The sequence below is a fragment of the Thunnus thynnus genome, chromosome 12, assembly GCF_963924715.1.
Source record: "Thunnus thynnus chromosome 12, fThuThy2.1, whole genome shotgun sequence".
Taxonomy (NCBI): Eukaryota; Metazoa; Chordata; class Actinopteri; order Scombriformes; family Scombridae; genus Thunnus; species Thunnus thynnus.
This window is the reverse complement of record NC_089528.1, coordinates 26,911,564-26,927,491: the sequence shown is the minus strand read 5'-3', so window position 1 is coordinate 26,927,491 and position 15,928 is coordinate 26,911,564. Positions and strand designations below refer to the sequence as shown.

The 15,928-nt window shown below is 42.3% G+C and overlaps 1 protein-coding gene across 9 annotated transcripts in view; it reads left to right on the top strand.

The window, feature by feature from the left end:
* Window positions 1-15,928, top strand: part of LOC137194605 (partitioning defective 3 homolog) — a 252,364-nt gene that overhangs the window by 128,075 nt on the left and 108,361 nt on the right. For 6 of the 9 annotated variants that reach the window (XM_067606667.1, XM_067606666.1, XM_067606665.1 and 3 more), the window contains exons 8-13: window positions 1,603-1,728; window positions 3,657-4,072; window positions 7,336-7,475; window positions 8,022-8,150; window positions 11,666-11,701; window positions 15,474-15,521. In XM_067606667.1, coding sequence (XP_067462768.1) covers window positions 1,603-1,728; window positions 3,657-4,072; window positions 7,336-7,475; window positions 8,022-8,150; window positions 11,666-11,701; window positions 15,474-15,521 — 895 coding nt within the window. The remainder of the gene's footprint in view (window positions 1-1,602; window positions 1,729-3,656; window positions 4,073-7,335; window positions 7,476-8,021; window positions 8,151-11,665; window positions 11,702-15,473; window positions 15,522-15,928) is intronic. The other 3 variants (XM_067606669.1, XM_067606668.1, XM_067606664.1) reach the window with 1 other exon arrangement.

Genomic DNA, 15,928 nt, shown 5'->3' with positions numbered 1-15,928 from the left:
ACTTTATAACGCCAAGCAGCAGTCACTTATTGTCTTTCAGTTAGTTTGCCAGCAGCAGCACAGAGCCAGCTTACAGTCCCACAAATGTTCAAACTGTCTTTAGACTCACAAATACGATCAGCGACTACCAAACTCACTGTCGTACTTTATTGGAAAAATCCAGATCATATCACTTTTCTCACCGCCCGATTAATCAACCTAAAAGCACATTTATAATGCACTTTTCTTTTTATTGGAGAAATGTCAGGGGTAGGCGTTATCCCGAGATTAAGATGCCCGGCTCTCATCAGAGAAATAGCCCCTCTGCAGCCAATCGCGTCGCGTTCTCACTCAAATTCAATCAGCTGAATTGTCTCTGAACTTTTTCCAACTCCTGAACTTTTCTGCCCTCACACTGTAATCACATTCCCATTCATTTTGAATTATAAGCCTCAGGCGAGGGTAAGTATTAAACCTTAAAATCAACCCAATTTACCTAGGTCGCTCGCTCGCACTCTCTCTCTCAGAAAAAAAATCCTCGATACACACAGACGCAGACTGTATACCGAAGAAGACTCGATTAGGTCTTGAACGTCTCTCCTCACCCGCTTTTTGATTTCCTTCATGAGACTTGGGTCTATAATCCGCAAAGCGCCCCTTTCAGGTGAAGTTAGCCTCTCGCCGCGGTTGTGCGAGGAGGCATAAGCCAGTTTGCCACACCGGATTACAGGGCGACAGCCGTTGCAGCTCAGCACGGTTGAAGTGTTACAGTACGAGTAGACCGGCCTCTCTCCAACCCGCCTGCTATCAGTGTTTAATGGTGCTGCTCTCAGAGAGCACTTTTAATGTTTATTTTTTTTGCTTTGAAAAAAGGGGATGCAAGAGTCTTAGGGGTTAGAAAATTAACACCTGCAAAAAGCATCGACCCCCGGCGGATCTGCAGTGGAGTTTTTTTGAATGTGTTGATTGCCTTTGAATAGCTGCCTCCCCCACACGGACTCTAAAGCACCCCTGATGTGATGTGACTGCTTTCTCTCATAAGCTTCATTGGTACACTGATGATGCAAATGACAGGACCGCATTGTACACTGTCTTCAAGTGCCACATGATAATGATAAAAGGCAGACATTAGGCACAGCTTTGCTTTTTCTTTTTTTTGTGGCTTTTTCTTTTTTTTTTTAGTAGAAGAAGCTTTTTATGCCACATTAAAAAGGCACAGACTGTTTCTTGGGGAGTCACCTGACCATGGGAAGAGGAATCTTTGCGTTCAATAATGCATTTTTGATGTAGAAATTATACAAAAACCATGCAAAATCAATTTTGTGAAGCATATAATGTAAAATACAAAGATTTTGTTACCCTGAGATATAAAGACACTGTAAAATGCTTTAGAGATTCCATAGGTGATATAGTACTAGGCACATATAGGTATAAGAGCTTTTTATTGTTTTAACACAGTACACAAAGTATCTTTTTGACAGAGAAACCCTAACTGTAGTGATTAAATTGTGTGAAACTGTATTATCCATACACAAGCCCTGTCCTGGCTACAGCAAAGCAGCCTTACTGAATCCGTTGGAGGTCCTCTTTCATTTTGTTGACACGAACTTTTGAACATTTCAGGACTCTTGGCTTGTTGGTCAAGCGTCTGGAGCGGGGAGGCAAGGCCCAGCAGCAGGGCCTTTTCCAGGAGAATGACTGTATCGTCCGTATCAATAACGGAGACCTGCGGAACATCCGCTTTGAACAGTAAGACGGCAGCTCGCAGGAGCCACTGCTGAACTCCTGGTGGTCCCTGGACTACCTGTTTGATTGGCTTTTAAGCCTTAATTTACCCCCTCTGCTTCTTTTCCTCTACCTATACTTACAGTCCTTAACCCGTCACTTTAGTATTATCCTCTCTCCTCGTGTCCTCTGCCCTCCTCTCTGCTCTCCTGCCAGTGCACAGGCTCCCCAGCTGCCCGTCACTGTGCTAAGCTAACCTTTCCCTATTTAACTCCTGTAGGTTGCAACCTTCAATCGCTGATGCGGTCCCTGCAATCCTCTCAGCCTCTTATTCCCCTGTGTTTCAGTAACAGCTCCACTGGACTTCTATTGTAACACCTTCTCTCGCTCATTCCATTGGAATGAATGGGAATAAGGCTCCTAACATCTGTATGCTGCATGCGTGCTTGTGTTCTGCATATGTATTCTGTTACAAGCTTGATACAAAAGCTGAAATCCAGTGATGCATACATGTGCTTGATCTGATTTTCTTCTGCCAGCTTAAATGTGCACTATACTAATTGTATGTATGTTCTTAACTGCAGTATACAGTTCATAGATGATGTACATTATGTGAGATAACTACTGTATCATGCAAAGTACCACCAGTACTTGCACATACATAAATGCATTATGATGATGCATATCTATCCCGTAGGACTTTACAGTTACAGGAAATAGTCATTTAGGAATCTGTTTGCCCAAATTACAAAACACATTTTCCACTTACTACTTGTGTTATGCAGTCATGTAGATAATATCGGTTTTATGAGGCTTTTAGGTGCCTGTTTCTGAAATATTTGCCACCACCCCAATACAATGGAATTGAATGGAGTTCCATTTGTAGTACTCACAATATTGACATATTAAAACTTAAGCAGCAACATCTTTTTTTCCAGTAACATTACTCAGTGTAATCCCATAGAACATGCTGTCAACATTTTTCATAAGCACTATGTATTTGGTAATAGTATACGTTACCATTGTATTGGGGTAAAGGAGACAGATATATCGTAAAACCTGGCCAATGAAACAGGGACGGTGAGAACTCTGAGACCATGTCTTTGAGCTGTAAGTCAAGTAATGGATGGGAATAAAGCTTCCATACATAGTATTGTTACAAGTGCAAATAAGGGAGCAAATTACATCTCGTCTGCTACTCGATCCAGCCTGAAATCATAAAGATGCCAAGACAAGACCATCCTCCTCAGGGAACGTTATTAGTGGCTGGGGAAAAAAAACAGGCCTGGAATTTCACTATGAAATTGTCAACGGGGGCCTAGTTGTTGTTTAGGGGGTCGGGAAGAGGCAATAGAAATTCTGGGGCTCCAGTATTTTTCTGAACGTCCGTTCAGCTGTCAGGGGGGGGGGCGAGGGAAGAGCCATACCAAAGTCTGCTTTATTGAAACAGGTGGTGCTAACAAGGCTCCGCTGTTACAGGGTGCTGACAGCCAACATAAGTTTCCATTCACACCTACTGTACATGAGCTCACACCGAAGGGGGGTTTAAAAGAGGATTTTCTGCAAACTATCCCACGGATAGAAGTCTCCTTCATATGGAGCCAAATGAGGGGATTATGTGATGGAGCTGTCGGGGAGAGTTCAGTCTCTTTTTAGAGCCGCTCATGCTGGCAATAAGTATTAATTAACATGTCAGAATGTTCAGGTGGGCGAAGATGGATTTTATATATATGGTTGTGTGTGTGTGTGTGAGAGAGAGAGTGTGTGGAAGTGGGTGGAGTGCTTCACTAGGCAAGTTTGTGCAGACAAATGTGAGTATATGAGTGTTAACAATGATTCAGAAAGGTATTTAAAGCTGCAACAGTTAATCAAAAATTCAACTCTCTCTCTCTCTCTCTCTCTCTCTCTCTCCATCTGCTTTTCAAATCTCTCTCCTATTGCTCCCGTCCCAGAGCCCAGAACATGTTCCGTCAGGCCATGCGCTCTCCGGTCATCATGTTCCACGTGGTGCCGTCATCCATGAAGGCCCACTACGAGACGCTGTCCCACGCCGAGAGGAACCCCGCGTACGCCTCGGGCCGTTTCAGCCCCGATTCTCTATCCGGTAGCACCGTCTCCGGCATGGATCACACCCCGCAGAGGATGTCCCGACACGGTTCCCAAAAACACCCACACGCTCATCCGCACCCTCATTCCCATACCCACCCAGACCAGACCGAAGGTTACCCTCCTCTGACTCACCCGGCGGTCTCCGCAGCCAAACCTCCGACGGGTCACACCCACTCGCCTCAGAGAGGGATAAACTCCACCTCGACGGGAGGATACACCAAAAAGGTCGGGAGGCGGCTCAACATCCAGCTGAAAAAAGGTGAAGAAAAGTCCCTGCAAAAACATGTTTACCCGCTCAAAGCGTGACAGAAAATTACTTTAGTGCCCAGAGAGGCTTTGCTCAGGTGAAACACACTTAAACCTCACATATTTTCAAAAAGAAAAACACAACTTGTGGAGTTCTTGGAGGGCGCAGGAAGCACACACCAAGGTTATGTGTGTGTGTTTTTTTTGTGTGCAAGATTTATAACAGTTCCATTTTTGACAAGACTCAGTGGAGATCAGAAGCAACATGCGGCCAATTACTGAGGAGGGATCGAGGAAACAGTGATGTAAGACATTTTTTTTAGCGAGGTCAGTCACTCTTCCGCTCCTTAAGACTCACTCAACCTTCAGTGTGTCTTGTATTTCTCTTTCTGATTGAAGCCATTACAGTCAGTAGATTGTGAGAAGATGTTTAAATATAGAAACACATTGGGAACTTCCATTATCAATTGTGGAAAGCCAAAGTAATTTCAGTTCCTACATGATGTATGACATCACTTGATTGTATTGTCTGTTGAAATCCCCCCCCCCCTCATCCTTTCCATTCCTCTGAAATGAGAAGGATGCTTTGTATGTAATTTCCCCATTCCTGGTACTTCCGAAAAACAAGTGTAGAAACAGTTTGTTGGAAAACGGTGCAAACACAGAAGCATGCAAAATGTGAGCAATGATGTAACAGGCTTAAAAAAAACAGCCAGCATTAGTTAACCATACTGATGTGAGCGGAGAACAGTTGATGATGAGTCCGATAAACCGAAAAGAAGAATACGAGAGGTGGAAATACGGAATGACACGGGGCGTTAGAAATAAAACTTTGGGGAGATCTCCTCAGTGTAATCTTTGACTGACAGCTGGCACAGGTGGCGCAAACCTCTGCCAACAGGATGCCAGGTGTCGGTGCCAGGTCTCAGGGCCGGAGAGAGCTTGTTGCTAAGCAGCCGCTGGTCCCCGTGTGCTGTCAAATGCCACAGCGAAAGAGTCTGACAGGGCTGCGCCATATGCCCGTTGAAGTCTTCACCCGAGTCTGTTCCTTCTCTTGGGGCTGGAATCAAGCAAAAAAACATAAAACACATGAAAACACCCAGCTGGTTGTTGCATATTCCGTTCTGGCTAATAGCCATTTCCACTTGTTCCTCTATGGAAGTGTTTTCTTCTCATCCTCACCTCTCTGCTTAGTCATAATACCCAGAAAAACACTGCATTCGCCGTATGATATGCCAGGAGATCTGTTATATTCTCAGTCAAAGATCTTATCTTTTTTTTCATTCCACCTTTTTGTTTGCTGTTGTCGGAACAGACACTTGCGGAGATTAACAGCGACTCCCAAGAGGCCGTTTTGGCTCATCTGTTTTGTTTTGAGTACCCGACTTAAGCCCACAGCTTTGAGCGCAGATTAAACTCCCGCTTTGTTTATGTGCTTGAATCAGACACCAGCCTCCTCACAAATCCTGGAGAGTATCAGAATCAATCAAAGAATCCCATTCTGCACAGGAAATTGCTTAGGTATGTCTTAATCAAGCTAATGGGAGTTTTAAAGATCCTCCTCCTTGTTTAAAGCCCAGGAACGCTACAGGCATTTACCGGTGAGTGTAATACCGCACCTCGTCTGCCTGCGGGAAGTTGATTGGCTCATCAATGTCGGGGATTAGGTAGAGGATGTGAAACAGAATAGCTGTTCTGCTTTTCTTTGCATCAGCTCAGTCAAACAAGCAGTGAGGATTAGGGCCAGAACTCTCATACAGCAAGGGGTTCTCATTATTGTTCTTTTATTAACTTTGTTTTACAGACTAACAAACAGCGTCAGTCAGAACCGTTTCTTCACAAAGCTCTCTAAAACACATACATGTGGCGACTTGAGTTCTCAAGAGTGCAGGATTAGGCCAGATGAAATGTTTCTAGAGAATGAGGGATGAAAAAGTGTTGATTATCAGCGTGTTGACAATGACATTTTCCCCCTTTTTTATAACCGTAGACGGTGTAATGTTCTTACCGCAGGTTTTATTTCAGTTTCTGGCTTCAATTACATCTCAGGAAAAAAAAAAAGTATTAAAAAGTCTTCAGGCTGAACTTCCTCACTGGCTCCATGTAATTGCATGTACTTATTACATAGCCCAATGTCTAGCTTTAAAAGCATTAAGTTATCTTACCTCCCCAATATATCCCCACTTTAATTATTCACTATAAACCTACATGATCTCCACTGACGGGATGCGGGATTTCTCTTCATTTCCTGTATATAACTGTCCTCATAATAGAAGATTGTTTGTTTGTCTGTTAGGATTATTGATGAGATACAGGCCTGTGTTGCTAATGGGTCATAATGAAGGCGCTCAGGGAGGTAAAACTTGCACTCAAACAAAATCGCATCTACCCGCATGCATGTAGATTCCTAAGCACAAACAGATCAAACGACATCTTAAAATATTGTATGTAAGTGCACGATCACCACAGAAAAATTGATTGTATGTGGCAAAGTTGATACAAAGAGTTCTGCTAAGGTTTGGGAAAGGAGAGGAAGGAAAGACCTTAACAAACCTGTAGTCATGGCACGATACTCTTCCGACTTAGTGAAAGAATTCACTGTTTGTGAAGGAGCTCGGCGCTAATTAGGCTGTTTGTCTCTACTTTTTCCAACTTGTAAAAAGTCAGAAAGTTTTCTTTTTTCCCCAGACATTGCAACATCTTCCTCCGATTAATTACTGAAAAGCCACGTATGATCAATCAATCGTCTGCTGAGAGGAATCATACAAATCCTGAAGCAATCATCTTATTTATTATCATATTAGTCGATCGTTTAAATAATCGCCTTTGCTGTGTAATGTAACACCGCTGCTAATAAGCCTAATATTACATTTCATAAGAATGTAATAATTTCTTCTTTATATCAAGTGAGACAGGCCTCCTCCGCTATACAGCGCTTCAGGAAACGTCGGTTATGACCGCGAGGCATTGATTGGCTTAATAACTTAAACGTTCCCTCGTGTGGAGGATTTTTTTTTTTTTCCTGAACACCAACTCTTTATTTCCTATCAAACACCACACTTCACTTTTAAGATCTGAACCAAATGTCTCCCTCAACACTTCACTGGTATTGCTTCAACTTGCATCATATCCTGGAAAACCCATGCCAGCTGAATATGAACGTATTCATACTGAGCTACGGGGGTGCGGAGGGAATAGACCAGCTTCTGCTTTTGCCTTGAGATAAAAAGCCGCATCCCATCATAAGACCTCTTCTCCTCACTTCTCATCCTTCAGGACCCGAGGGACTCGGCTTCAGTATAACGTCGCGAGACGTTCCCATCGGCGGCTCGGCGCCCATCTACGTGAAGAATATTCTGCCCCGGGGAGCTGCTATCCAAGATGGCCGCCTGAAGGCAGGGGACAGGTTGTTGGAGGTGAGAAAGTTAAAGTGCGGTGATACTTTACACTGTAGTTCATATGTCTGTGGAGTTGATGTAGTGTAATGAATGATGGTGATTGCAATGTGTCATCTGGATTGTAGACGTGCAGAATGTTGTATGTTGGTTTCATGCTCTGGTTCGTCTAATTTTGAAATGTGTTTCAGCATGAAGACACCACAAGTACTAATACATTTAATCCATCAAAAAAAACCTTTCATCTGTCGAATTTTTTAAAATGCAACGAATGAATTTCAGGTAACTGTTTTAAATGGAAATTGAGTATCCTGGAATGAAATCAAAGAACTTGTTTTCATACGAATCATTTGCAGCGAGAACAGAACAGCTTTTGAAGTTACTTTTTCCCCACATTGCAAACCATTTGCATAAAGGATTACACAGTCTCAATCTCTGTTGCTTTATTGCAGAAAATTTTGAAGCATTTGATACACATTTATTATTTTCTCAATTTCAACTTTTGAACAAATCGACTAGTTGTTTACGTACTTTGACGTCAAACTAACCGCCTGAAATGTACCCCAGGTAAACGGAGTGGACCTGAATGGGCGGACCCAGGAGGAGGTGGTGTCTCTGCTAAGGGCCACACCCATGGGTGGGGCCGTGGGGCTGCTGGTCATGCGCCAGGAGGAAGCTTTCCTCCCCCGAGAAGTGGTACGTTTCCCCGCTTCACTCTCCACCTCTCTTGGAACATTCCCTTCAACTCTTCATCCTGTCAGCATAACACTTTCTCCACATTATGACATATATATACAGTCCCCCGTGCATGGATAAGTATAGATTACGCGTGTGTGCTCATGCATACCGTACGTGCGAAAGAGTTTCCCGCGCGCGCTCCCGTGCCGTCACCAGTGCCGTTAATCCCCACAGTGAGTGCCATGTTGTCTCCTCGTTCCCCAGCTAAGACAACACGGTAGCCGAGCATGCAGATTGATCGTCCCACTCCCTCGCCGCACTCCTGTCTATTATCAAGCCGCGGCTAGCCCCTGAGAGGAAACCTGTAGAGCTCAATCTTTTCTCTTTATCTCTTTCACCCTCTCCTCTCCAATCCCTTTCACTCCATCTCTGTCTTTCTTTATCTGTCACCCTCCCCTGCCGCTCCTCTCTTTCTAATTCACCAGTTCCCTTTTCTTCCTCTCACTTTGTTAGGTAACCTTCTCTGTCTCTGTATTTCCATCTCTTTCTCCGTGTCTGGCCTCAAAGCTTATTTACTAGATTGATGGATGTGGGGATGAACAGACACACTCAGGGCAGGTAGCAGGCAGAGAGTGAAAAACACACTCGGCTTGAATATCAATCAGGCAGCATCCTCACACATTACACTATACAAACAACCGTACAAATCTTCGCGTTGCTGGTGTCGAACGCTTCTGCTGTCACTCGGTCTGAGGCAGATGTCACTCACAGTTTTGTGACTTCAGTGATTCAAACCATTACTAATTTAGTAGGTACAATTGTTACAGCTGTTTGCTTTTTTTCAAGGTTGTGTTTTAACATGGTACCAGATGTTTTACTTAATTATCTTTGCACAAAATCAGATTGGATGTGCTGCACATCTGGAGTTACCTCAAAGTTGTCGGATTAAGAAGTGAGCTCATAATGGCTGAGATGAAAACAAGGGGCAGAACATTGAGGCTAAAGTGCTGTTTTTTGTTGTTTTTTTTACATGAGGGAAGTTTGAACAGTGTCGGCTGTCAGCGAGCTTTAAATCACGTCTGTGTTTACATCACAGTGGTGGTCAATGATTCCTTACTATCTCTCTCGCTCCACTAGCCGGTTTTAACACACATCTCATCGAATATCAACATAAGTTATAGCACCAAACTGGCTTTAAATCCCCCCCTCTATTATCATAAAATGGTCTCACCCAGCACCCTCAGCAGTCACCGGGGCCATTAGAGGCAAAAGCAGCCATTCGCAAACAAGTAGTGTCAATCAAATGGCTGATTGGTGACAATTATCACAGCAAGGGATGCAGACAAGGCTATTGGCTGGCTGTCGCCACGGGCGAAGTTAGATGAGAGGAAGTGCTTCAGTGGTCGATACTCATCTTTAGATAAGAGCGGGGCTTTGAGTCTGGCTGACTCTGCGTAGTTGGTAGTTAGATGGTAGAATTTATTTGATCTGCGGTTATCAGCTGTAGAGGCTGGAGAGGGTGATGTAAAGGGTTGAGATGGGACTCCAGGGAGATCAGGTCCAGTGCACAAAATGAGCAGCTTAAATCTTTATCCAAAGCGATGGGATAGGTTAAATATTTTTCATGGGTTTTAGTGGTAGGGGAGACAATACATCCGTTACATATATTATGCACCAATAAATTGGCATTGAAATATAGATGAAAAATGGCAGTTACTAAGCTTTATATATTAAACTTAATGTAGCGTATTGAAAAAATAAAGTCACAGCTGTTGTTTCATTTGTCCAGGTGTCGCCTGCCTCGGCAGGTAAAAAAACAAGAGCGCTTTATTTTAGCTATCGGATAAGCCGTACAGCTAATTATAACCCTCGTCTGACACTAAATCAATCTTGCAAATAACATGTTATGATGAAATTTTATTAAGCTTTCCATAGTAATAGTAGTCCAAGAAAAAACTATGTAAATTGCTGAACTATTAATTCACTAACATTAACCCCTCATTAATGAAGAAATAATGCTCTGTCTGTCCTTTATGACCTTATATTTGATTGATGTTCAATTCCAGTGTCTTTTCAGGACAGTATTATAATTAAAAAATTGTCAGCTCAATTCAAATATAGATTCACGCAGAGCAGATTAAAGTAGTTCCTTTCAGGCTGCATCCAGCTCCACCAAGGAGCTCCACCAGTTAAATTGGTCGGGGCAGCCTGAAAGGCAAAACTCAGGGCAAAAATATTTCAAAAGATTTACTCGATGGGCCTCATTCACTAATATGTGTGTAGAAATGTTCTTACTTTGCGCACAAAATCCATCAGATTAGTGACATGTGCGTGTCGGCCAGTTGTGTTCTTGTGTGTATTTTAGTGAATCAGAATCATTCTAAACTGACAGGCGCGTGTCAGCTATCGGTCATTAGCATACTACCACGCTCCCGTTTCTCTATATAAGGAAAGCTTTGTTTGTTTGGAGTAGTGCAGCAGTGCAGAGAGCTGTCACTCATTGCAAAGAGAGCTGTGATGGTAAAAATGTACAAAAATTTCCCTGCTAGTGAAATGCAAACGATAGTTTCAAAAGTAGAAGCCAGAAAAGGCAGATTTGACTGGTAAACACGTCATTGGCACAAACGGTTTGGAGCCTGTGAATCCTGCACACCTGTTGCACCACTACCACGCAGTACGCCCGAAACACAATAAAAACTTAAACTTAATTAAATATGTAGATCTGTTGAATTGATCTAAATAAATCTGCACTGCTGCACCAGGTGTGCATCGTGACCACCCCTCCATGTGCCACCACTGAACTTACAGGCTGTGAGGACTCTGAACAGGCTGCTGCATATATCACAGCCAAATCTGATGGGGGGAAATTAATTGCTGTCCGATATATTAGCTACTGTCATCTAAAAGTAGGAACAGGATAATTTTAATATATTAATGATTTCATTACATTTATGATGATGATTTATGGATCACACCTTAGCTACTAATTTTATAATTAGTAAATAAATTGTGTATTATTGGCAATTTTACACTTTAAAAAAGGTCTTAGGATGTTTATGATTTGTGCGTATGCATGGTCTAAAGAAGTTTTAAACTGATTTACAGGGTAAGAAAAAATTCAAGTAAGAACATATTGATGAATCCGAGATTTGTGCCTTAAACGTTCATACGCACGGTTTAAGAACAGATTTGTGCGAACGCAATGTTTGTGAATGAGGCCTAATGTAGCTTGTAAAGCTTTTTACTGCGAGTGCACTGTAATAATTGAAGGTGAACTAGTTGAACATATCAACTCATATGGATTTTGGGCAGTTGGACAGTCAGGGGGACACTGTTTAGAGACACTTTACACCTTTAAACTAACAACACACCCTTCATTTTACCCTGCATGCCCATTTCTTCATCACACTGCTCCAACCATAAGTTTCCCCCTTCCATAACCTCTTAAATGTGCTGAAGTTTTTACTGTTATTGTCAATAAATATGTTTTGCTTGATTACTTTTGGTTCTTCTGTCCCCCCTGAATCCTCTAGAACGCCGAGCCCCAGATGCAGTGCCCCAGAGATTTGGTAAGACGCCAACACCCCGCCAACACTAGTCTGCGATTACACCCACTTCCCAAAGCCACCACCTCCTCCTCGTTAACAGCTCCTAATCCTTCATTCAGCCCCCGAACTCCCCTTTTTTTTGCATGAATGTTATTCATCGCTGCAAGGGAAAAAAACACAGAATATTATCACCCAGTTGGGATAAAAAAAACAATGTTTTATGCATGTATTCAGGGTACACTAGTAAACTAGCTGGTCAATCAAAGTGCAGTACACTAGTCACGCATATAAATGTGACACTAATTTTAATCCACATCCAGAGTTGCTCTAACAAATCACAATTTCATGGTTCATCTGTACGGCTGTGCTACAAAATAATTCGCTCCGTCACTCCCCTCAGAGCTGTATTTGTCAGCGAAGGTGGAAACACACGGGAGTTTGCTTTATTTGCTGGATGTGGATAAGGTTGTCAGTCTGCTCTTCTCGCTGCAGACTCTCTCTCTAATATGTGAGATGAATAATAAATAGCCTATTTATTTTGTGTTTCACTTTATTTGGGGGAGGAAAAAAACACAGACAGAGCTGTCAGCGGTTGTCTCAGCGCCAAATGTGCACAGGAACTTTTGACAGCTTCGACACATGACACCATCTGTGATAGAGGCGCTTGACATATGTACCCTCGTATATCATACCCATATGCACCCAGGAGATAATGCAAATAAACATCCTCAATCTTTGGATCGTGCCCCTCAGCGGCAGCAGATGTAGTTTTTCGTGTAAGAATCTTTGTGTTACAGTACGGTCTCAGTGGTCTGAATGTTACTCGTCACATGCCTTTTAAAAGGTTCCCCACCACAGCAGCTGTTAAAATCTCATCTGTCCTAAACTGCTGTATATTAAAAGGCAATTCACATTTCCATAACTTTCCATTTCTCCCCATACCGAACTGGAGTTGTAATTTAACAACCGCAGACTTAACGTCTTCACATCTGGCCTTACCTTCAGGTTATAACCGGCTGAGTGCAGGTAATTGGCTACGTTTTTTTTTTTTTGAGTGCCGCATTAGACGTGTAATTGGCCAGTTAATTTGATTGGCGGTCGTATCTGCCAGCTGTGTGTGGATGGTCCTCATCATAGTGGAACGTTACAGTAGGACATTGTCGATTATGTGTCTGCAGCTGGCACGTCTCTCGCGTGTGTGCTTACGTTCAGACGAGACGGCGCGTGTCGTTCCTTGAGTGGTCCTTCTACCTTAACTGCAATTTCAGTGGGAGTTGTTAGCGATGTGGTAAATGGCATATTTTTAGTTGTCCAGTTAAAACATCGTCGTACTGTGCCATCCCAAGGCTCAGTAGCAGTGAGAGATACCTGAGTTTTGAATGTTTTGAAGGACTTTATTGATACTTTTGGGATAATTTTGTGTTAAGTCTGATCAATTCCTGATAATATCTCCTCTCCAATCATTTCAAACAGTTGGAGTTTGTATTGGATTGGTTGGATTTTGACAAATAAGGCAAATCTATAGTATCCTAGTGAATGCAGACATAGACTAAAAACAGCTATATATGTGCTGCAGATAAAAATATTGCCTCAGGCACCTTTAAGGACTTAGGGAAAGGTTTAAGAAATGTTTCATTTTCTCTTGTTTGGACGTTTACCTCCCAAAAGATCAATGCGACCACAGGGAGAGGAGCCAGATAGATTGAGGAAATACACCACGGTCATGCTTGCTGTCTCCTCTCTCTCCCTCATTTTGTCTCTTCTCACCTCCCTCCTTTCCTGTCTTCCGAACTCCAAACCCTCCAGATGTGTGTGTCTCTCTCTTCTCTCCTCACCCTTTTCCTGGAACATCAACCGCCATAATGGATTCAGTGCCTTTCAGATGCTATCCGTTGTCAGGCGCTTCATTTTAAACATCTCACCGCCGCCAACAACAACAACAACAACAGCAGCAGCAGCAGAGGCACTGTGATGATGTACAGCTTTAGATGCAGGGTGTGCTTCTAAGGGAACAGGGCAGCTTTTAGTGGACAGAGTCTTTTTTCAAGTAATAGATACCTTTTCAGTAGATGCAGGACAGGAAGGTAGGGCAGAAACTAATGTTTTTTTTAATTATTGAATCATCTGATGCTTTTTTTGATTAATTGATTCATCTATAAAATGTCAGAAAATTGCTAAATTGATGGGCACATTTCCACACTCCAAAGTGACGTCCTCAACTTGTTTGTTTTACCCAACCGACAGTCCAAAAACCAAAAGTATTTTAGTGAGACTATGCAACTTTTAGATATAAAATATATAGATATAGATAAAAAAGTCTTCCTTTTACAAATACATTTAAGAAGTTAAATTCATCAGCAGTAAAAAGTACCCTTGATCAGTTCAGTACACATGTATATACACAGGTTTTTGCTGCTACAACCTTTCATGGTCTGGTGTGACTAGTAGCTTATGATGGCTAATATTAGCTAATATTAGAGCAAACTTTAGATAGGTATTGCTGTGCAACTAACATTACTAAGTCAGTTTGCTGACTTGATGTCACTGTATTTGTGCTACTGTTGCATGTTTTGCAGTTAACATTATCCCATATTTGTAACTCAAGGCCACAGTGGCTGCTGTTCAGCAAATATTACATAGACTCTCTGAATTTATAACGTTATAAAAACAGCAAAAACAACGTTATAACAACAACATATTTGAAAATATGGAACCAATGATTGTCAATCTTACTTGATGAATACCTTCATTGCTAACCTATTGCTAAATCATTTCAGCATTATTGAGAGGTTTTAACTGTTTAAGTGTGAACCATTTAAGCGTTTGTGCAGAGATGTACTGAATAAACATACACAATAACAGTATGAGAAGATACAATGAACAAGATCTCTCATACAGTTCAAGGCACACAATAAATAGAACTGCATTCATGTCGCTTATCGTGTCGATTGCGGACTGAATTATTATCTGCTTAAATTTATAAAGCAGTTAAAAATGTCATTCAGGCAGCTTGGATTAGAGAGTCAAAGTTGGTGTAAAAGTTGGACTTGAAAGAAGATTATTTTAGAAGAAGTGACTGACAGGCGGTTGAATGCAGGTTAAGAAACACACGCTGCGTTTAATGCGCCTTAATGGGGCTCAAGAATATGTTTTGCTTTTCTCACTATAATGGTTTTATTCATAACATTTTACATCTTTACTCAGTTAAGAAAAGTGCAATTAATAACACAGAGAAAAAAAAAAATCTCTCAGAACATAACATGTAGACGGCTTTTAGACCCGCAGGTTTGCTGGCACTCCAGCTGGGGTTTTTGAGGTTGGCATAGCATGACTCATCCTCTGAGAGGGAGCTCTATCAAGGGTTACACGGCAGACAAAATGCAACAACTGAAGTGGAAAAAGCACTCACTTCTTGAAATCGGTCCAATGACCCAAAAATCACCCACGTTTTTTCCAGCAGCCCACTAGAGGCTGTCATTAGCCGGGTGACACTCTGGTGTGTTGTATCCTGCTTTCAAGCACATGGACTGAAACATTCACTCATTCCATGTCCTTGTTTTAGAACATTAAACCAAGCTGTTACTTAATTCATCATAAAATGTGTGTCTTTCAACCCCTCCGCCATGACGTTTACACCCTTGACCCTCATTATTGAACATTTGGGCACCTCACTCTGTGTTTTTGGCTCAGATGTCCCTCATCACATAACCTGTACAAAGTCATTGTCAGTAGTGGTGTCTAAATATTTAGGGGCTCTTGTGTCTAACCTGTTGACTTTGACTGCTCCCTTTAGCATTCAAGACAGCCCGTGACAACCGGAAAACCCCATTGGCTGATTGAGGTAACTGCTGCATGACATCACCAGCTTGGGTCATTATGCTGTATAGGGGGGAGAAAAAAAGGCATCAAAGGCAAATGAGATACTTTGGGTGGCTGCACAAATAGACTGGGAGTCATTTAAGCAATTCACCGCTTTGCCAATGGTCTGTAGAAACAAAACACTTTGTCGAGTTCTCTCTGTCTCTCAGCAGCTTTACCTCCTCGATTTTCATTGTACCTCTCCCGTAGCCGTCTTTGTTACCTCTCTTCATCTCTCTATTTCATTCCATCCTCCCTCTCTTCCTCCTTCTCTTTCTGTCACACACACACACACACTTAAGACACACTTTAATACGCAAATCCTCTTCCCCAGCACCTGGCTCCTACAATAGAGCACTGATCAAAGGCATCCGTCTCTACATGCCTGCC